The sequence below is a fragment of the Thamnophis elegans genome, chromosome 1, assembly GCF_009769535.1.
Source record: "Thamnophis elegans isolate rThaEle1 chromosome 1, rThaEle1.pri, whole genome shotgun sequence".
Lineage (NCBI taxonomy): Eukaryota > Metazoa > Chordata > Lepidosauria > Squamata > Colubridae > Thamnophis > Thamnophis elegans.
In genome coordinates this window covers 113,563,170-113,585,736 of record NC_045541.1, presented here as the reverse complement: position 1 = coordinate 113,585,736, position 22,567 = coordinate 113,563,170, and the positions used below count along the sequence as shown (strand labels likewise).

Here is a 22,567-nt window from a genome sequence, read left to right as displayed (position 1 = left end):
ACCATGCTCTAAGGCCCAGCACTTCCTGAGAACTACAATGAAAATCTTTCATAGCGTCTTGATTTGAAACGCTTTTTTGAATCCAGGCTTGATTACGCTGTGAGCGTTCCTATAGAAACAGTGCCGTATTCTGCTGTTGCTCGGACACATGAAGCAACGAAATGCGCATGCGCAGGCAAACCTCTCTCTCCCCCCCCTCCCGCCAGTCTAGGAAAGCGCCGATTCTCCCCTTTTGATCGGTCTAAGCGCCGTTTCTCTATGGTTTTAAGGAGCTCATAGTTTCGCGTCAAGGAGAGAGTGGCAGCGACGCGCGGAAGCTAATCATGGCGACTGTCGACATAAGAGGTATTGGAAGGGAATAGCGTGGGGTAGTTGTAGCTGCCTGATACTTAGGTATAAACAGGAACTATCCCCACGAAACTGGGAGGACCAGCTTGCTTGCTTGCTTAGTTACTTATTTATTTTAGTATTTTGCCAAAGCACGTTTTCCTGGGCTATTTATTGTCCGCTTCCATCAGAGGCATGGTGGGTTTCCATGAACCGCGTCGAAAGCCACAAAACGTCAACTTCTCGCTACTATCCAGTGATTGTAGGATATTCTCAGCTTAAATCTATTTAGAAGAACCAGGGTAGTTTCTGGACCGGAAGAGCTTCAGACGTTCAGATCCATTCAGATTTCTTTCTGATTTCAAATTAAATTTCCAGCATTTGGGAGGGAGAAGACACCATAGTAATTAGTCATGCAGTCTGACTAATATTGGTTAGCAAAATTGTACAACACCCCCCCCCCCCCCCCCGTTATGCTAGTTTTCTTCTGAACAAATGACATGTTGGCTTGATTTGTTGAGTGCAATGTAGCAATTGTATATACATTTTCTAGTCTGTGGAAATTAGATAAATATTGCACATGAGTCAAAATGAGAAGACCAGACTATATAATAGTTCATTATCATTTAAATAAATGTTCATGCTTTGAAGTGTTGGGTTCAGTTTCAGGAGCTACTTGGATGAGTGAGACAGATACACAGCAGAGATATATATATAGTCTTAGAACAGCAACTATTTTAATTTTTAAAGCTTGTTAGATGTTAATGAAACACCTATGTAGAAGTTGTATTGTCATACCATTTATATACTATTAAATTTCTCCTGAGAAATCAATTTGGTTGAAGTTTTTCTAGCATTGCAAAATGTTGTGTAATAACGAATTAAATAATTGGCTAATTTCTTGGATAAACATCTGTTTTATATTATGTTTAACTTTTATCAAATCAATATGCATGAAACTGATAGGGATAAAGTGTTATAACTTTAAAAAATACAGTGTCTAAACCAAAATGTGTTTTTAAACCCAGCTCCGAGTTTTTCATGAAGAAAAATTTATGTATATACTGTATGTGAATCAAGTCACTATAGCTTGTTCATACTATGATTAAAACAAGCCATGTTAGATTAAGTGAAACCAGTTTTTGTAATAATCTGAGAATCAAAATATACTGACAATCCAGGCATCTGTCAAACCTTGACTATAAAAAAGAGAAATTTCTTCCAGTTTTGTAGCAGTGAAAAGGACAAGAAAGTCAGTTGATCAGATCACTCACTATTGACAGCTACCATACAAAAACTATAGTGACAGAAAAGACAGACCTTTAGGTCTGGAAAGAACAAATGAAAACCATATTTTTAATATATTCCAAGATCAAGCTAGAATTTTTTTTTTTTTGTAATTTAGAGCAAATCATAAATATTTTTAAGTAGAGTTCAGAAATAATCAAAAGCAATTCTTAAAGAAAAAAAACAGCTGACACTCATTGGTTAATATTAATCTGATCCTGTATTTTTGTTTCAGAATATCAATCTTCTGTTAAGCAGAATGAGGTCCAAACAGACTTGTGGGGGGGGGGGATTCACTCCAGAGCAGTGACAGAAAAGGAATGTCTCTGGGTTCCTACAGGATGCTATTGTTTGATATTGGAAGCCAAGCATGCCCACCATGCGAGCTCTGGATAGCAGACGTAATTATGTAAGGATGATCCCTTAAACATTCATGTCCTGATCCTTGAAGAACTTGATAGACAATAAATAGTACCTTGAATTGTACCCAGGAACCCAACTACAAGTAGCTCTAAACTTATGACCGGTTGCTTAGTGACCATTCAAAGTTATGATGGACTTACCTAGGGAATACTTATGACATGGATTTGAAGTTTCTGTAGTTCTGCAGTCACATGACTGCATGTTGGAGACTTAGTAGTCAGGTCACATTTACCCATGATCACATGTTTACAATGTTTTTGCCAAAACCCGCTGTTTATTTTCTGTTTTTGGCAAAACCGGCCCATAGCAAAACATGGGTTCACTTAATGACCATGACCATGACAAAAAAAAGATTGTAAAACCATCTCTACGTAAATCATTATAGGCAGATTACCTGAGGAACCAGTGTGGCCCATGAAAGGGCGATGTCATATAAGTGTACGGTTTACTAAAAAAAAAATGCCAGTGGAAGCTTCTGTTAAGCCATCCTATCTTGGATGCTTCTTTAATGTTTATTTTAATTACTTTTAAGAAGTAATTTACCCCAGTAAAAAAAAAATCTGTTTTCATAGAAAAGAATGGAGCAGATATATTTACATATGATTGTCTGATGTCTTCCAAGAGCTAGAGAGCAGCACATGTATTATTCATAGACCTATTTATGCTGCATTAAGCATGGCTTCCCAGCCATCTGGGTTTTTCTTTCTAAAAGATTTCTGAAGCAGCATATGCATTTTTTATGCAACCATATATCACATCTTAGGTTGGATTTCAGGTTGATTCAAAGCTTCCTTATCAAGAATCTGCTGTAGAATAATTGCTATGAGAATTCTGGGTTTATAAGTAATAATAATGCTAAAATATCTCAGATTGAATTAGAATACTTCTGTATTCTTTTTTCCTATACATATTAAAAATATTTTTTTTCACTGAAAAGTCTCAGGAGATTGTATTTTTTAAATATTTAAAATGGCCTTACCCTTTCCTTAATCTTTTATATAGCAATTGCCCCGAGATATGTTACACTACTAGACTATAATAATGCAATACCTGAATTTTATCTGCTACATGTAACATTTTTAGGAATATCATGTTATCTGAAGCTTCCAAAAAGCTTGGTGGAATTAAACAACATAAATATGGAAGAGGGAATGAGACCAAGGGTACATACTGGAATCATAGGCAGGGGGTTGGACTAGAAGAACTCCAAGGTCCTTTCCAACTCTGCTATTGTATTGTATTGTATCTGCAGGCCCATGAGACATAACTTATATAAAGTGCTGCCAGCCACGCTACATTTACTTTGGATCACCCCACTTCTTCCCTTCTTGTGTTCTTTTGTCCCTATAAATCATGCTTTCATACTGCAGCCATCCCCAAGGTCATGTGATCAAAATTCAAAGGATGGGCAACTGACCCATGATAGTTGCACATGATCCCAGTGGTCATGTGACCACTTTTTGCAACATTCTGACAAGCAAGGTCAGTGGGGAAAGTAGATTCACTTAAAACCCATGTTAACTGCAGTGATTCACTTAACAACTGGCAAGAAAGGGGCAAAATTCACTTAACAAATGTTTCGCTTAGGAACAGATTTTGGGCTCCATTTTGGTCGTAAGTCAAGGACTAACTATATTCTGAATTCAGTTGTTATAGGAAAAGAAAGAAAATCTATCTAAACAATGGTCAAATTTGTAAACCTTTTATCATATTCACTATTCCTATCATTTTTATAAGCTAAAAATTCCCAGTGTCATATTTTTCTTATATCTTCTTATGGCATCCTGTTGGACATAGAAATCATTGGAGTGAAATGATATTCTAAGTATATTACTATATGTGATGGAGTGGTAGTGTGGCTTTGAATTTGTTTCCTTTGCTCAAAGATTTCTGCTCTGATATTATTTATCAGTTTGATGTATTGTTTTTTTACTGCCATAGAACTCAAGACCTCAAATGCAAATTTCTTAGGAGACCTCCAGTGTTTGTGTCAGATATGCTTAACCTCAGCAAGTTTCTCTTTTGTGTGCCTTGGGATTAAAACAAAAATTTGTAAATGATAGTTTAAATGTTTTACTTTAAATATACAGTATTGTTTAAAGATGCGTCAGTGAGTAGAGAATGGATCTTCATGTTAAAGAGATAATTTATTGTATTATTGTTGGACTGATGTCATTAATATATAAGTTTTTGCACTGGTTATCTCAGGTTGGTTAAACTAAAATAGGTTTTTTTAAAAAATGCCATTGGTTTTTCTGAATGTGAAACTATGTTTCTCTTTTTTCTCCTTTTACTTCTCTCTTGCTCATTATTTTACTCTTACAGATAATCTGCTGGGAATTTCCTGGGTTGATAGTTCATGGATTCCAATATTAAACAGTGGGAGTGTATTGGACTATTTCTCAGAGCGCAGTAATCCATTCTATGATCGAACATGCAACAATGAAATGGTCAAAATGCAAAGGCTAACCTTGGACCACTTGAAGTAAGTTGATGTAGTATTACAGGCTAAATTTAACATATATTATTCCTTTTTTGCATTGGAAAGGCTGCTTTTTGATGTACCATTTTCACATTAGTAAACAGTTATTCAGAACCTTCCCAGGTCTTTTAGATTTGCTGCTATTATCTTAACTCCTTTCATTTACTTCCTATTAAAGCTGCTAATTTCTTTTTTGTACATTCTGAAACTTCTTAATTGAGTCTTTTCTTTTTTCATTTTTCCAATCATACTTGAGATTTTTGAATTGCATTATGGTTTCTGTTTCCTGATATTAATGATTAATGCCAGTAATTTAAATCAATATGCTTTTAAATCATTGTCTTTCACCTATTTATGTGCAGGGGAGGGGGGGGGAGAAGACCAACAGTTGGTAAATTTATTAAAGCTGTATTAATATAAATCCTCACTCTATCAAGAGCTATTGGGGAGGAGGAAGAAATTACTCACTACGTAATGATTTCTAGATTACCTATTTTCAAAAAGGGGCCATTCTTTTTTCTCTACACTAAGGTAGCCTATAGTTTCAGTGTTTACAGCATCTGCGATTGTTTTCTGTCTCTAGATTTAGCTCTGTCCTTTTATTTTTCAGTCAAATGGTTGGAGTAGAATATATTCTTCTTCATGCACAGGAGCCAATCCTCTTCATCATCCGTAAGCAGCAAAGACAGAACCCAACACAAGGTAAGGCTGTAGACAGCTGTGCTATTTAGAATGTAGCGTGTAACCTATGACCAGCCTTTCCCAGTCTGCATGTTCTTCAGGCAGACCAATTTCAAGATTTTTTTTTTTATGTGACTGGAGAATTTGGGGAGCTGAAATCCAAACATCTGCATGTTGTCTAGATTGTGAAATCTTGCCATTGATACAGATTTTCTTTATGCAGGCATACTACTTCCATATAGAGTGGTGGATTATGTGTCCTCTTTCATTTTGCACGGAGCACTGGCTTCTATAATGGCCTAAATAACTTCTTTCGGTTCTGTGATTCTGTAAATCTAAAGTAACATTGTATGTTATTCTCCAGTGCTCCCATCTTGCCTCACAGCCCTACCTACTTGTTTGTTGGGACAGACTGCATAAATTCTGAGCAAATGTATTCCTATTTTTGAGCAAGGAAATTCCTCCTTTTGATTATGTCAATAGAAGAAGAAATATAACCAGAAACAATTCTATCCATTCTGATAATTTGTATTATGTTTTCTTCTTAAATCTTGCTTAAAATAATTGGTTTGGGTTTTTTTTTTTTTAAAAAAAAACTGGGGCTCTGTAAAAGATTTTCATTACCTCCTACCATCTAACCCAATTTGAAATAATAGTATTTGCTGTGAAGGACATGTGGATAGTATTGGAAGCTGTCTTTGAGGCTAACTTTATCTTTTTGCAACAATAAAGGAATGCCCTCTTGTGGTAAAATGCAATATGGGTAACAAAATGAGCTTTGTCTCCAAGCTGTTCCTCTTTTGGGTATCTTATTATGGTACAGATTTTTATCTGTTGTTATTATAGTTAAGATTTTATCTGGCCATGTTTGTTCAATCTTACTGCATTTTAAATCTCTATCACTGTTACTTTTGAAGTGTAAGGCCAATTATTTCTTCATCTGATTAGTGGAAGCAGAATTTGGAGAATTTATATATTACTGTTTTATTACACTGAAGTAGTTTTAAATACATGCCCATAAAAGTAAATCTACTGAGGATGTAGGCTTTAAATAGTCTTGTAATCTAGCTATATTTCAACTTCTTTACTGTTTTATGAAATAAATTCAGCAATTGCATCTATTATATATCTAGAATGGATTGGTTGACTAATGCTATGCTTCTTTTAAAGTTGTACCATTGGCTGATTATTACATTATTGCTGGAGTAATTTATCAGGCACCTGACTTGGGGTCAGTTGTAAACTCAAGAGTGGTAAGTTTCTATGACACTTATTTTATTAGAATAAAAAAAATGCCCACAAAAATGTGGTTTGGTTTCTGGTTCTTTGTTTTAATTTAAGCTTCCCCTTTTTTCTGGGGGAAAAGTCTATAAAATTGTAAGCAAAGGGAGAAAAGTGAAAAGATTTTACAAGGTTGACTTTTCCCACAGGCACTGGGTCAGTGTGAAGTTGGAGCATGAGTATTATATGGTTGGATGGATATGAGATTGTGGACCAGACCCCAGGCTCCTTTGTCTTTAACTTTATTACTACAGTGAATCACCTAAAGTTGTGTTTTACACAATGGCTAGCCATATAAATCTTTTAAAAATATGAATAAGTAATCAGATTGCATTTATTTCATTGATCCTTCCAGAGACAGTTTCTGGAGACTGCACGTTATATGAAATCAGAGCCATAATGAATGCATACACCTATTTGTCTGATAACATTTCCCCCCACTTTTTTTGGTATCCTTTTTCCTCTTTTCCTTTAGATGTTGCAGGGGCAGTAAGATAGGTCTAGTCAGAGGTCGGCACTGACCTTTTATACTGTACTGGGGCTTTAAAACTAGGACAGAGACTATATAAAATTAGTCTGAGGGCAGATTATCACTCTTTCTTTACCTCCTATCTGTTATTTCCTCTTTACTGAAGGGAAGTTTAGCAGATTGCTCTCTTTGCTCCTTTTAGCCCAATTTCCATCCTCATTTGTAATGACATAATTGGAAATTGTATCGAAACAAAGTTTAGAACATTGAGTTATGTGTGAAAAATATATGTTGTGAATCAGTCCATTTGGCTGGCTGAAATACTGTACAAAGAGAGAAATCACACATTTTCTTACAAATTTATATTGTCCAGCTCACTGCAGTACATGGAATCCAGTCAGCTTTTGAGGAAGCTATGTCTTATTGTCGCTATCACCCTTCCAAAGGTTATTGGTGGCATTTCAAAGATCAAGAGGAACGAGGTAAGATATTTGAGGCTCCGGATTTCAAAATGTATCCTTCTCTTTTCCATAGGAATTATGCGATTGGTCTTGGTCTGTATACTTCAGTGAAATTCAATTAATGTTGCTGTCACTTTATATTTGTAAAATAATAGAATACAGAATGAGTAAAGTATTCCAGGAAATGTTGTGATGTTCCTCACTGTATTTTTCCCATTTGATTACAGGTTCTGGTTTTTTTGCATTGTATTTGCCTACCATGTTGCTCCAAAAATAAGACAGGATCTTATTTTCTTTTGACCCCTGAAATAAGCACTTGACTTTATTTTTGGGGAGGTCCTACTATTTTTGAGGTGCAGGAGGCAGCGAGCGTGGTCACCTCACAGCTGCAATATTTTTGGGGAAGGCTTATTTTGGGGGGAGGAATTATAGCGCATGCGCTCAAAAGCCGGATTGGGTTTATTATTCGAGAAGATTTTATTTTCAGGGAAACAGGGTAGATCACCAAGCAAAACTGTCAGTACATGGCAGAGGGGAGATTTTTTTTGGCTGGGTTGTCACAGAGCCTAATTAGGTCTCTCTTAAGATCACCCAGTTGGTTTCTATGCTTAAGGTTGGTTTAGAATCTGGATCTCCCTGCTACTAATCCAGTATTTTAATTACTAAATGATTCTTAATTCTTACTCCAGAAATATCATATATCAGTATAATATTTCTGTATAAGGAGCCAGGTTCTTCCATTAGTACTTACTGTTTTAAAATGTATTCTCAGCTACCCAGGGCTGGCAGAATTATCTTCTACCATCTATTTTTTTTTCCTGTAGCAATACAAATTGATCAAAGTCATACCTATTTTACCTGAATTGCAGAATACCAAAAACATCCATCTGAGTTTCATTTCTCAGTAACTAGAATTAATTTCCCCTTATGCTTATAAATTATGGTATCAAAAAGTTGATACGCTTCCATTATGATCTCCATAACTTTATTTTCAGATAAAGCCAAACCAAAAACAAAGAAGAAGGAGGAGCCAAGCTCTATTTTCCAGAGGCAACGTGTAGATGCATTACTTCTAGATCTGAGAAAAAAATTTCCCCCCAAGTTTGTGCAGGTAACAGTCAAGTAGTAAATTACAGTTTGCTACAATGAGATACTTTGTCAAAACTATTGAAGACCTGCTCTGAGCTGGACTCTGGCTTTTCAGGTCATTTGAGTTTGACTGATGTGGTAATTTAGCATGAAAAGGGTTTGAGACTGTTGTTCCCAAAGAACTGGATGTGATCTTCAGGTTGTGGAGAAGAGATAACCTGTGGGGGACCAAAAAAGAACCCCAACATTCTTGGATTCAGTGGTTCTGAAGAATTTTCATCCTGTCTCCAATCTAAAAAGAGAAGGTTTTTGAAAAAAAAAATCCACTTTGCAACTCTGAAGGGACCTTAAAGAAATTATTACCTGGATCCTTTTCAGTTGAGCTTGAAACCAGGATGTGGTACTGAGATAACATTGGTCACATGCATAAATGACCAAATAGATGAAGAGCATAGCAGAAAAATATTTCATAGAATTTTAGAGTTGAAAGGAATCTTAAAAGTGATGTAACCGCCTATCCAATTTAGATCTTGTCGGATACTCTAGGGGAATTTGTACTGAGCAGGAAATTAGATGAACCCTAAGGTTCTTTCCAATTCTATAATAATGAGAAACATTTTTTTGCTTTGCCATCCATCTCAGATTGTAATATTTTGAGTAGGCTTCCAGCAAGGAGAACTCATCACTTAATGTAATAGCCTGTTCCACTGGCTGCTAGCTTGTATAATTAGAAAGTTTTGCCTGACATTTATCTTAAACTGACTTCATTGTAATTTAACTCATTAGTTCTGGCCCTGCTTCTTAGGCAATAGAAATTAAATCCATTTTCTAACTGACAACCATTTGTGTGACTTGCTATGTTAATCCTGAATCCGGTTATACTAGATAGATTACAACCAACATTTCTTATTCTCCATTTGGGCAATGTTCAGTAAGAGAATGCAGTCTCATATCTACATCAAAAATATGTGCATTTTTGACTATTGACTTGGTTTTTCTCTTCGTTCACAGCAAAAATCTGGAGAAAAACCAGTCCCAGGTAAGAATTCGGTTAGTGTTTTTAAATGAGACCAAATACAGAAAATGTACATGATTAGATTTAATGCAGGCTCTTGAGAAGATAGTTTTGTCCAAGTTGGTCATTATTCATATCATTTTATGCATATGGATTTTCTGTAACTTGGATCCTAAAGAATTCCAAGCCTTCAATCTTTTTTTCCCCTTATGCCGTCCAAAGAGCAGGAATTTATGATTTTTCTCACAGGGAAAGAAAATCTGCATGTATCAATTTAGCAGTCTTGGTATTCTGGCAATTTTGAATAGCAATTCTGGTTTTAGGTTAAGGGAAGGCCACTTGAAAATGGGGGGGGGGGGGGAGAATTAAAAGCTCTTTAATTAGCTGTCATTTCTGCATTGCTCTGCTAAATGAAACTGTTTACTTTCAGATATAGGGTAATGGAATTGAGTTTGTTCCTTGGGCTTACTGGTAAAAATCAAGGTGATTCAATGAAGCTATAGCATTAGGAAATATCTCATGGTAGTGATAATGAGACATGTAAGTCTATTAGAATTAGACTTAATGTGGTTTATTTTTTCCCAGTGGATCAGATTAAGAAAGAATCAGAGCCAGCACCTGAAGCTATAAAACAAGAGGAGAAGGAAGCTGCAAAGACCACACAACAGAGTACAACTACTAAAGGGCCACCAGAGAAACGAATGAGATTACAATGACAGAAGGGAACATGGCATTCATAACTAGTGAGGACTTGGTGAAGAAACAGAGGTAAATAAGTTAGCTATTTAAAAATGGGACAGTAAACTGTGATATTTCCAAAATTCCAAAATTTGATTCTTCCTCCCATGTTAGAAACTTACAGCAACTTTCAGGATGGAATGACCTATTTCAGTTTTTGAGACTGAATTGTTCTTTGTGAATCTTTTGAACATTTTTTAGCCTTTATTTTCAATTGTAATCTCATACTTTTTATTAATGTCTTGCTGGAGTCTGAAACATCTTAATTTTTTCATAAATAGAGTGTGTTGTTCTGTCAGGTGTTTTCCAAATAAATTGATTACAGCAGTTCAGAGACAGTTCTTTTTCTGAATTTTCACTTTCTCGCCAAGGTTAAATTCAAATTGAGATAGAAGATTATTTTTTAAAAAATCTTCTTTCCCACTACTTGGGTTATCGTATTGATCATTGGTGATTTTTCCCTTTTCAGGGGAAATTATTCTTTGAACAGCTTATGCATGGGAAAAAATGCCCACGATTTTGATACTTGCCTAAATATTGAAGTACAATAGCCAGTAAATAAGAGCATTGTAATATTTCATAGGCTTAGCTTCTCTCAATTACTGTAATTTTTTTTAAAATACAGGATGAGGTTTTATATGTACAGAATATTATGTGGTAGCTATTTTCTGGTAGTTTCAATACACTAGCTAGAAACATCTTACTCAACTCCCTGCAGAGAAAAATCCTGTAAGGTAATTGTCAATAAAATAATTTTGTAATCTTTGGTTTTTGTAAATATTTATTTGTTTTAAAGAAAGACCGGAGACAGAATATTTTTAAAGGATTTTTAGTCTTTCTCCTTGGTTTTCTACAGTACATAGTTTGTTTTTCCTTTTTTTTAAATTCTAAAAATGTTTTGTCCATTTGTACTTCTTTCCAGTCTACTTTTATATTATTCCACTGAAAAATAAAACATTTTAAATACCGTTTACAAATTCACAGACATCTCATTTTGCTTCTCAATAGGCAAACTTTACTAATGTGGTATTTTCAAGTGTGCTGGATTAGCGTTAGCATGACTCTTAACCTTTCTGGATGAATATTTCATAAAGTATTAATGCAAGTTATTTGGAAGATCATAGATTGTAGAAAACTATTCTATTACTATATTCTTATCAATCCCTCCCTTTGAATTATGAAGAACTAATCATACTGAATAGGAACCCGGTGGCTCAGTGGCTAAGACACTGAGCTTGTCGATCAGAAAGGTCGGCAGTTTGGCAGTTTGAATCCCTAGTGCCGCATAATGGAGTGAGCTCCCGATACTTGCCCCAGCTTCTGCCAACCAAGAGTCTTTCCAGGGGTTGAAGAAGTTCTCGTTTTGAAATTCATCTTTCAAACGGAAAGTAAAATTATGTCTTCCTCTTAATCATCTTCAACAATTATTATTCTATCTTAAGCTAAGTTAAAAAGAGGTTCTTTCTAGCAACAGCCTGCTATACCTTTTTGAAGACCCATGCCATTTTGGGGATTTCTTTTTGTCTCAAAGAACAAGGAAGAAGGTTGCTAAGGCAAGCCTAATAAGGAAGTGTGCTGAGAAAACAAACAAACAAAAAAAGCTGACAGAAAGATAAAGATTGAAAGCTGTGATTTTAGTTTACTATTGTAGTAACTGGTAGCTTGATCTTCCTAGCTGTGGGTGGCTAAAATCTTCTGATTCTGACAAAAGAGGAAGCCAAGATGGTGGGGCAAGGTATTAGAGATATATTTGAAAGGTCTCTAAATAAAATACGCCAATTTGTTGACTAGTTGTTCTCTGATGACAAAAAATCCTCTCAAAGTACTCCGGAGATGCAAACATGTGGAGAATGTTACTAAACTGCCGGGCTACTTCACAAGTAGCTGAAAATGCAGAGGAGTTTATCGCAGTTTTGGAAGAACCGGACATTAACTTTCACTTCCACCCTTACTATTATGATCCAAACGTAAACCTCTCAACACAACTGAAAGAAGAACGTCAAGAAAAAAGACAACTTTGGGACTTTTTCTTTGAGGACATTATCAAGGCTGAGGATCTTGTGATAAAAAGAAAGGCCTACAAAACGGATTTGAGAGTACCTGTATTAGGAGAAAGTTAAAGAAAATGATGTACCAGTTTAAAGAAAAATTCTGTAAAAAAAGGATATTTATAAAAGAAAAAAAATTATATAAAGGTAGTTGGGAGGGAGTGCAAAGCTTGTATGTTAAGTCAAAAAGATATATTAGAAAATTTTGATTTTAAAAAAAGTTTTTTTTAAAAAAAGCTTAGTACTTTGAAAGAAAAAAGGGGTGGAAAAAAAGTCCCCCCATTTTTTTTCAGTAAAGCCAAAGAATTAGAAAGAATACAATAAATTTGGTAAATAAAAATGGTGACAATTTACCAGGATTACTAGGTGCAAATAGAAATACACATTATTTCCATAGTAAGGAAGATAAAGCAGGAAAGGTAAATTGGCTACTTTATTTAAAGAGGAAAATATGTTCTTGTTTGGATATCACTTTTGGAATTTGTGCTTGTGAAGAAAAAATGAAACTTGGTTTTGTTGATTAGAAAGATTTGGTGTTCTAGGAATGGCTAGTTATATATTAATGTGTAAGAGCAAAAAGTTGAGGTTGGAATGTATTTATCTTGTACTATGCCAGGAAGAGTTGGAAATCAATGCCACCTTTCCTTTCTTTTTCTCTTCCCCCTTGTATATCTCTCTCTCACCCACATACACACACACACCTGTTCCCTGCTTTCTTTTCCTCCTTTAAATTCCTTTTTCTTTTTTTCTTTGTATTTTATATAATAAAATTAAAATGATACATGTTAAAAAAATGAATACAATACTTGTAATGAAGATAATACTTAATTCAGTGTCTCAGGAAAAAAAACTGAGATTCTCTAGATCAGTGGTCCCCAACCTTTTTATCGCCGCGGACCAGTCAGCCTGTGATAATTTTACCGTGGCCCGCTGAGCGCGCGCAGGGGTGGGGGTGGGGGTGTAAAAAAACTCCCAGCCCGGAGTACCCCTTTAAGTAATCCATATTTCAGTAAACTGATCTACCGTCAGGCTGTTGCTTGTAAACTGGACTAACTATTTCTAGTTAATTTCTAACTATTTGAATGGAAGATTATATGCTTATAGTTTCTATTCTTTTGTTAACACACAACCACATTTTTATTCTTCTACAGACACCATTTTTAATTACCAGGATAGTACACCAATGACAGCACCATGATCAGAAAATGTTAAATGTTGCATTATTTTCAATATGTATTTGTAAATATATGCCAAATAGATTGCAATCGCTTTCTGGACTTCCTTTAAATTTGCAGGTAAATGCTGCAATAGATATATAGCTCCCATCAGATTGATGATCACCCAAAAATGTTATTCATTGAATTCACTGTGAATCCTTTCTTAGTAAGTGCATTCAAGCCAGCCTACTACTAGCTGGTAGCCTCTCTGTCCATTCACCAAATTATCTGGGACAAGGGTGTCAGAGTGACATCGAAAATGTCAAGGTAATAGCCATGACTATGAAATTAAAAGCCTATTTATTCTTTTATTTGCATCACATAAAAACCAAGATGGTTCCCATCTTGAATTTTTCTAAATACATCCTACATACAACCATGATGCAGGAGTTTTCATTCAGCAAGAAAAAGGAACCGGTGACTTGAGCCAAGTCAACATCTGGAAATCTTATCCCAGTCATATCCAACCTAGCTTATTTTTTGAGATCACCTCAAGGCGAGCTGGAGCGGGACGCGCTGCGCCACGAGTTGGAGAGCTTGGAGAGGCTGAGCGCGCAACTTGGAGAGCTGCGTCTCCGCCGCCTGGAGCCCGAGCTGGCCCGGCGGCAGCAGCAGCTGGAGGGGCTGTGGGCCGACTGCGCCGCTCTGGAGGCGCTGCTGGAGCAGCTCCTGGCCGAGCACGAAGGGCTGCAGGAAGCGCGCAAGCAGCGGCCAGCAGCGCTGCTGTCTGCCCCGCGCGTCCTCCGGGCAGGGCGCTCCGAGAAGCGGCAGCTGGCCTCCGACTACGCGCTGGTGGTGAGCTGGAGCTGTGCACAGAGCCTGGAGCGATACGAGGCCAAGTTGCGGGCGATGCAGGAGCTGGAAGGGGGCCGCCTGGGCCAAGAGGACCTGCGCAAGCTGCGCGCGCAGAACCAGGAGAGCCGCCGGCGCCTCGAGGAGCTGTGGCGCCGCTGCCGGGAGCTTTGCGCGCTGGGCGAGCGGCTGGAAGAGGAGCGGCTGGCGCAGCAGGAGAGCCACGGCGCCCAGCTGCAGGGATCATGGCCCCCGGCCGCTGCGCGGCCCGGTGCCAGGTACTCCGCGGCCCGGCACCGGTCCGCGGACCGGGGGTTGGGGACCACTGCTCTAGATGATAAGACTGGACTCAGGAAAAGGCTTAAATAGCAAAAAAAATATACGCAGGCATGTAGTGGAAAATGAAGAATTTGATACTCTGACAATTCAGGACACTGCCCTTTGTTGTCACTGTTTAAGTTGTTGGTGTTAGCCTCTTTTTCAATTCCCTCAACAGTAGGGATGTGCAGCATTTTGCTATTCATGAACAGAACACTCTGGAGAAGTCTATAATATTATTTTCCCTCTCTGGACCATGCTTAATCTCCTCTAGCCCATGCCATTCAGCAGTTGAGTGGTTTACAAAGGTAAATTCCCTGAACTGAAAGTAATTGCAGGAGGTTGACCAAACAGCTGAGGATTTTTTTCCTAGAAATTGCTAAATCAGTGCAGTTGGTCAGAGCATAGAACTTCCAAAAGTTTGGGTTTAGGTATTATCAATATGCTGATGATATCCAGCTGTATGTTTTGACCTTAGCCTGACCAGGTACTAACCCAGTGTGTGGAGGTTGGATGAGGAAGACAAGCTCAAACTCAATCCTGACAAGAGTAAGTGGCTGTGTTTGTTTGGGTCCCTGGATCCAGAGATATCCCATTGTTGACGCTGAGTGGCATTGCCCTTCCCCATTTGAAATTTGTGTGCAAAATAGGAACCTTTACAAAAGTACATCTACTGTACCAATTGCATGCTTTCCTGGTATCTCCAGATAATCAATCACACTCTGCTCATTTCATGGTTGCATAATGTGAAGAATTCTACATAGGGCTATCTTTGAAGACCATATGTTTATCTACAGCTGGTTAGGAAACCGTGGTAACAGGCAGGGATAAGAGGCACTATATTGTGTACATGTGACTCCAGTTCTGGATACAAATCATGATGCAAATTATCACCTTTAAAATCATTACAGCTTAGTTACAAAGCAGGACCAACCTTACATGTTCCAGGGATCAACACAAACCTAGGGATCAGACAAACCACATCATCTAGAAATGAAAGGTGATCATGAGTTCAACTTCTCCCATAGCCATGAAAGCTGGCTGAGTGACTTTGGGCCAGTCCCTCTGTCTTAAGCCCAACTCACATCACAGGGGAAAATAGGAGGAGGAAGATGTGTTGGACATACATGTTCACTGCTTCGAGTTATTTGTAAAGTATTATGACAGGATACAAAGAAATAATAAATAAATAAATTCTCCAATCCCTTTTTTTTAAAGTAAGATAATGAGGAGGTATAGGGAAAAAAAGATGCAATTCATTCCAAGGTGAGATACTGATGCCTTTAGGGTACGAGGTGTGATAATACTGCATATTTAGCATACTATTCATATACTGTCTTTCAGGATATAAAGTCTCACAATAGTGTATGTGGACATTATAAACAATATATAAGAATAAAATATTCAAATATATAACAAATGCATCTAAAATAAATGGAGTTAAGAATTGTTTAAATAGAATAAATGCCATGCAACTTGGATTTTTTTTTTAAATCGTCAATTCATTCTTTTAAAAAAATAACACAAACCTCAGAAAAAGGGTGTGAATTTCGCATAAGTGCTCTTACCTTGAAATATTCCTCCCTTAGCCTATCTTCAGAGTTAAGGACATTGCATTGTTCTATCACTTAAATTACTGGGCGCAGTAATTTAAGACACCTCACCAGTGAAGTGAGGGCTAAAATAGGATAGGGCTGTAATCCCCAAACCTATTTGGGGGGTTCCTTGTGTGCTTTCTGATCACAACTATTGAAAATGGAGGTAAGAAACAGAAAATGCAGAATCAGTCCTAAAATAGACTTTGTTAAAAAATTTTAAATCCCCAATTTTTTTTTTTGTCCAAATCCTTGGAAGAAACAGAATATTCTGCTCTGATTACATATGTTGTATCTTATTTTACCTGATTGTTCTTCTGTCTCCAATTATGTTCAGAGCAATATCTTTCTGCCTAAAGGTTTCCCACCTCTATAAGAGCAGAGGGCTAGAGAACTCAATTGACTCAAGAATATTCTTGACCTTCGAAATATATCAATAGAGTGCAGTGGTGGTTCCGGAACCCGTTGCAACCGGTATGCTGCAACGGGGTCAGGCGTCCACCACGTGTAAGTGTGCAGCACACAAACAGTGCATGCATGCGTACTTACCTCCTGTGATGGTCCAGATGCTCAGTGGAGCATCGCGCAGGTGCCGTACGCTCAGTGTGTGTGCGTGACAGCCCTGGTCGGCTCAAATACAGGTAAGGAGGGTGGATGGGCCCTCCAGAAGACGGTACCGGCACGCCCATACTGGGGCGTACCGGTCTTATCCCACCACTGATAGAGTGCTTTGTACCTAAGGATATTTGTCACATGCCTGACAATCAGGATGGAAAATAAGGGCCTTGCTCTCATCAATTATCTGAATGTATCAGGACCCAACACAACTCAGTTAGAGAATTCAGGAGGTAAAGTTTTTCACCATTATAAACCCCAAAGGAGTAAGAAGCCTCAGTCATCAAATGTTGATCTTAACTGTTTGGAAATGGTGGAATCTTCTGGATATTGTTGAAAGCTCCAGAGATACAGAAAGACTACTTAAGCCCAGACAAAGCTACATGGATATTGCTCAGCATTCTATCTGCTGAACTAGCCAGTAGATAGTTAAGCTTACTTCTTGTTAAGTATAGTTAAGTTTGCTTTCCTTTCCTTTAATCAGTAAGATAATAATCATAATTTATCTTTGCTCTTGAATTTAGTTTTCCAGGATATATCTAAATAGAATACATGGATGTATCCAATGGGATGGCCAGTGGAATAAAGATACCTGAGGATAAAGAGGCTTCTTAAAAGCAAAGTATTGTCCCCATCCCCTTAGTGTTGAGAATGAAACTTTGCTTCTGTTTCAATGACTTGGGACTAGGGTGGTCTGGAATGGCAAAATAGCCTACCTGATGGAATAGATCAATCCTATTGGACTCTGCCTGCCAACTAGAGGGAGGGGCTTTCCTGAAAGTTCTGGAATGCCCTCCAAGAAGATACAGGAAAAAGCCGTTTGCTACACAGCCAAAGGGAACTCCATGGCTGCCTTCCTCCCGCTACAGTGGTGGCGGTGGAGTTTTATTTTTATCTTCTGCCTTCCGCCTTGCTGCTTCCATCACTGTCACTCTCCAACGTGAGACAAGCCCTCCCCTCCCTTGGCCCCTGAAGGGAGAAATGGGGTTGGGTAATGCCAAGAGAGTATTTTTCTGTCTTGTTCTTGTCTCTGGGATATTCTGGAGTCAGCCCATTTGTCATGTACCACCTCAGGGGTTTCCCTTCATTTCTTACGAAGTTATTATCCCAAGAAGGATGGCACCCCGACGAGGCCGGGAACCGCAAGACCTTACTTATTTAATGGAGATAGAAGGGAAAGGCCATGTGGTACACCTCAGGCAGAAGAGGAATTTCGTTCCTAAACACTTCCCCGTTTTTACCTACAATGAGGATGGAGACATTGAGGTAGACTACCCTTTCATCAAGAATGACTGCTTTTACTATGGCTTTGTACATGATGAGCCTTCATCTCTAGTCACCCTCAGCAGTTGCTCAGGAGGACTCAGAGGCTTTCTACAAGTAGGCAACAAGCTCTATGAAATCGAACCTCTGCACACGTCTACTTTTCAGCACGTGGTCTACAGACTGGAAGAGAAGGGGAATGATATCCCAATGAGGTGTGGTGTAATGAAAGAAGACAAAAATCACCAGGAGGCCATGATCCAGAACAGAGAGAATATTGTAAGCAAAAGTGCTTTGAGAGGACTATGGCAAACATACCCCAGGTACATGAAGATAGCGATTGTAGTAGAACATGAACGATATGTCCAATTTGGTAAAAATGAAACTGTCACTGCTAGGCAAGTCCTGGATGTTGTTCATCTTGCAGATTCGCTGTACAAGCCTCTTGGGATTCATCTGGTGGTTGTTGGATTAGAAATATGGTCACAAAAGAACCTCATTGCAATAGCCAAAAGCATAGACGAATTGCTTGACACGTTCAATACATGGAGGAAAACGATACTTGTCCAGCATCTAAGACATGATGTTGGCCATTTATTTGTATATAAGCATTTTGGGATTAAGTTTGGATTATCGTTTGTTGGATCGGTGTGTGATCCGAACTGGGCATCTGCTGTTGAGGCATTTATTACTTCTAGTTTGTTTTCTTTCACGATAACTTTTGCTCATCAACTGGGTCATAACCTTGGTATGCAGCATGATGAGAAATCATGCACCTGTAAACAGCATTCTTGTATTATGGCTCCCTTCCAAAGCAACACAAGTAAATTCAGCAACTGCAGTTATACCAGTTATTCTCAGCTAGTGGATACTAGTAGAAAACAATGTCTGTTAATTCCGCCAGAACACGAGAAATTGTATGATCTCAAAAATTGTGGCAACCAGGTGGTAGAGAGTGGAGAACAGTGTGACTGTGGTTCAAAGTTCCATTGTGAATCAGATGCATGTTGCCAGTCTAACTGTATGTTGCGTTCAGGAGCCACTTGTGCTTTCGGAAAATGCTGTGCTGACTGTCAGCTTCTTCCAGCCGGAACAGTTTGTAGAGAAAGGACTAACATGTGCGATCTTCCTGAATACTGCACTGGAATTTCAGAGTGGTGTCCTGAAGATGTTTATGTACAGGATGGAGCTCCATGCTCTGATGGAGGCTATTGCTATCATGGAGAATGCTCTTCTCACAGTCAGCAATGCAAAGTTATCTTTGGCAAGGAAGCCTTGGCTGCCCCACTGGAGTGCTTCAAAGCAATAAATTCTCGAGGGGATCGTTTTGGCAATTGTGGCATTATTCCTGGTAATATGTATAAGAAGTGTCGGAGCAATAATGTCTTGTGTGGCAGACTCCAGTGTGTAAACATTGGTGAAGTGCCTGATTTGAATGAGCAGACTGCCATCATTCAAACTTCTCTTAGCGACCAATTTTGCTGGGGTACAGATTCTCCAAGTGGAATTGGTGTAGCGGATATTGGAGCAGTGAAAGATGGCACACCGTGTGGCCTCGGCATGATATGCATTAATGGTGATTGCATCAAGGTCTCCCTCCTGAACTATGATTGTAATCAAACCAAGTGCCACGCCAGAGGAATATGCAACTCTCATAAACATTGTCATTGTAACTCTGGTTGGGCTCCTCCATACTGTCTAAAGAAAGGCAGTGGTGGCAGCATTGATAGTGGTCCTCCTCCACCCAGCAGTGCCAGTGAAAGAAGGACTAAAGGCATTGTAATAGTTCTTTCTGCTGCTGCTCTTCTAGCTGGGTTTGGCATCTTATAACGACCTGAATGTCAGATGACAGACTTCGATAACTCCGATTCCGACACGAGGACAAGTGTCCAGCCTGATATTACAAACTCTTAGGAGGTTAGGAGGATATAACAAAAATCCTTTGTGCATTGTGCCGCAAATAATGCATTCTGTTTCTTGCAATTTGTCCTCTAAAGGTAGTTTTCCAATTTTTATCGCTGTAGCTTTCTAGGCTTATGAAAAGCCTTATGACACTCTGAATGTTATATTGGGTGGGCTAAACATTTAGATAATTATTGGGGAATATCCACAAGAACTCTGTTGCAGTTCATTCCCCTCCTTATTGAAATGGGTGGTGGTTGCAGACTATGTGGATGTAATCCAGGCTATTAGGAAAACCCATGACTTAAAAATACAGAAAAAAAATCAAACTTTATCCACTACTTTAAATGGCTCTTCCTATAAAAATTGCTGCATGGAGGGAAGAACTGAAGTTTCTTGTTGTTAAAGCTGAACCCGCTTGGTACTTAACAAATTGGTATCATAATATTTCTGATTCAAATACTTTTGAAAGTATGGGCAGCGTATAAAAATTGGATTGGAAGTGGACAATGATAGAGCTGCTTAGAGAAGTAAAATGGGTACCTAGACAGATCAGGTTCACAATGACATCTTCAGTTGATTTATCTGAATGGCCTATTATGATGAGATGCATCTTTACATGTGCACACTTTAAATGCCATTTTGAAAAGGCAAAAGTGCAGCTGGGGCTGATCGTATATGTACTGTGAATGGGAAAAGGACTAGATGATTAAGTAGCAAAGTCAAAGGTCGCATTTTGCTTAGGAGGAACATTGCTCTAAACTCTACAGTAAGAGCAGTACCATTGGGCTTGTAGTGTTTGACATTTCTCTAGAAAAGAATACCTCAAAATTTCACATCCAGGAACATTTTGCTCAAGAGCTGCACTTGTATCATTAATTACAGAGATTTGCAAAGGTGTTGAACACGAGATCAAATACTGCACAGAATCATAGTATATAAATAATCTACCACAGACCACGTTAACCTGTGACAATATATTTCTTCTAGTGGGTTTTTATATATTTAATACAAGATTTGAGGTAGTGGTGAAATTGTTTGGTGCTCGTACCAACACTCCCATTGACTTCAGTGATATATAATCATGTGTAACTGTATTGGGAAATGCAGCATCTGCTTGCAGCTTAATTGTTACCCTGCTATTCTGTAGTGACTCCAGTGTATTAACATCGATTCAGAAACGGTTTAGTAAGCATGAGAATAAACACATTATTGTAAAATTGTGATGACAAAAATTGTAGTTTGTTCAGATTTTTTTCTGTAGTTTTTGCAGGAAACACAAGTGCAAACCAGCAGAGTTTTATATGCAATAGCAGCAATGCTCCTTCAGCAATCAAACATCTGGAATGAATACATTATTTCTGGAATTGGGTAATATAATATTGCTGTCATTATTTACGAAAACTCAACTTAAATTTTAACCATTCTGTATCATTTATAGTCTGCCTTGCCCACTATTTTATCTTTGAATTTCTTTTCATAATTCGTACGCGACAACTGCATTTGTTATCACTTGAGATTCCTGTAAGAATTAATTTGTATTTCTGAATAGTAACACTTCTTCAAAACAGACTCAGTTTACCATATATCTTTAAAAGAGGGATCTCACCCGGTTATCGTATATTACTTATCACATTGTATAATACAGTAACTACTTTCAAATGTGCTTTGTTATTGTATAACCATGAGAATTATTACTTTTGGGGATTATTTCAAATTATTTAATAAATTATTTTATACTTATTCAGCTGCTGTACTCTTTAGATTTTTATTCTTCAGTAGTGATTTAATTAAAAAGCTATGTGGTTTTTTTCTCAGTGTAACATGTTATTCAAAGATTATTGAATCAGAGGTTTTGCTATGAATGTATCTTAACCTCCTGGACCATGCAGCATCTATCCATAAGCAACATTTTGTTAATTTTCTGTTAATTTGAAAATAGTACCCAAAGTACAAACCATTGTACATGATTTGTATGTCTGGTGCTTTATTGGTACAGTGTTCTTCAGTCTAATGAATATCCCTTTTATGTGGATAATGCATTGATTTAAAACTGAGTGTTCAAGAATAGAAAATGGGTTTAATATTCTAATTACATTGTATTCGGTATTCATTCAATTTTTCATAAAATTTCACTATTTTTAATTATGTGTTTGATGGAAGTTTTATTTCATCCTAAATTCTTTGCCAATGAATAAACATTCTCAATAGTTCTTTGTAATAGAGGAAGCAGAAAAAACTGTTTTTCAAAAATCAGAAATCTTCTGAAATACTTTCAGTATTACACCTAAATACTGAAAATTGGCATTATTATTCAGATTGCAAATAACTAAACCATAGGTAATTTTATTGTGGCCCAGTGTGCGCCCAAGGGGATGCGGTGGCTCAGTGCCTAAGACGCTGAGCTTGTTGATCAGAAAGGTTGGCAGTTCTCTAGTGCTGCCTAACGGAGTGACCTACCGTTACTTGTTCCAGCTTCTGCCAACCTAGCAGTTTGAAAGCACGTAAAAAATGCAAGTAGAAAAATAGGAACCACTTTTGGTGGGAAGGTAACAGCATTCCAT

The 22,567-nt window shown here is 37.8% G+C and overlaps 2 protein-coding genes across 2 annotated transcripts; both read left to right on the top strand.

Annotated features, from left to right (window-relative positions):
* The first annotated feature begins 201 nt into the window (after window positions 1–201).
* On the top strand, window positions 202–10,587 carry MED6 (mediator complex subunit 6). Its single transcript, XM_032231046.1, has 8 exons — window positions 202–345; window positions 4,363–4,522; window positions 5,130–5,221; window positions 6,371–6,453; window positions 7,324–7,432; window positions 8,407–8,522; window positions 9,512–9,539; window positions 10,101–10,587. Exons 1-8 carry the CDS (start codon window positions 324–326, stop codon window positions 10,229–10,231), a joined length of 741 nt encoding a protein of 246 aa, XP_032086937.1. The 5' UTR covers window positions 202–323; the 3' UTR covers window positions 10,232–10,587.
* Window positions 10,588–14,603: 4,016 nt separating this feature from the next.
* Window positions 14,604–22,068, top strand: LOC116523555 (disintegrin and metalloproteinase domain-containing protein 20-like). Its single transcript, XM_032238666.1, has one exon. It carries the CDS (start codon window positions 17,820–17,822, stop codon window positions 19,929–19,931), a length of 2,112 nt encoding a protein of 703 aa, XP_032094557.1. The 5' UTR covers window positions 14,604–17,819; the 3' UTR covers window positions 19,932–22,068.
* The last annotated feature ends 499 nt before the right edge of the window (window positions 22,069–22,567 follow it).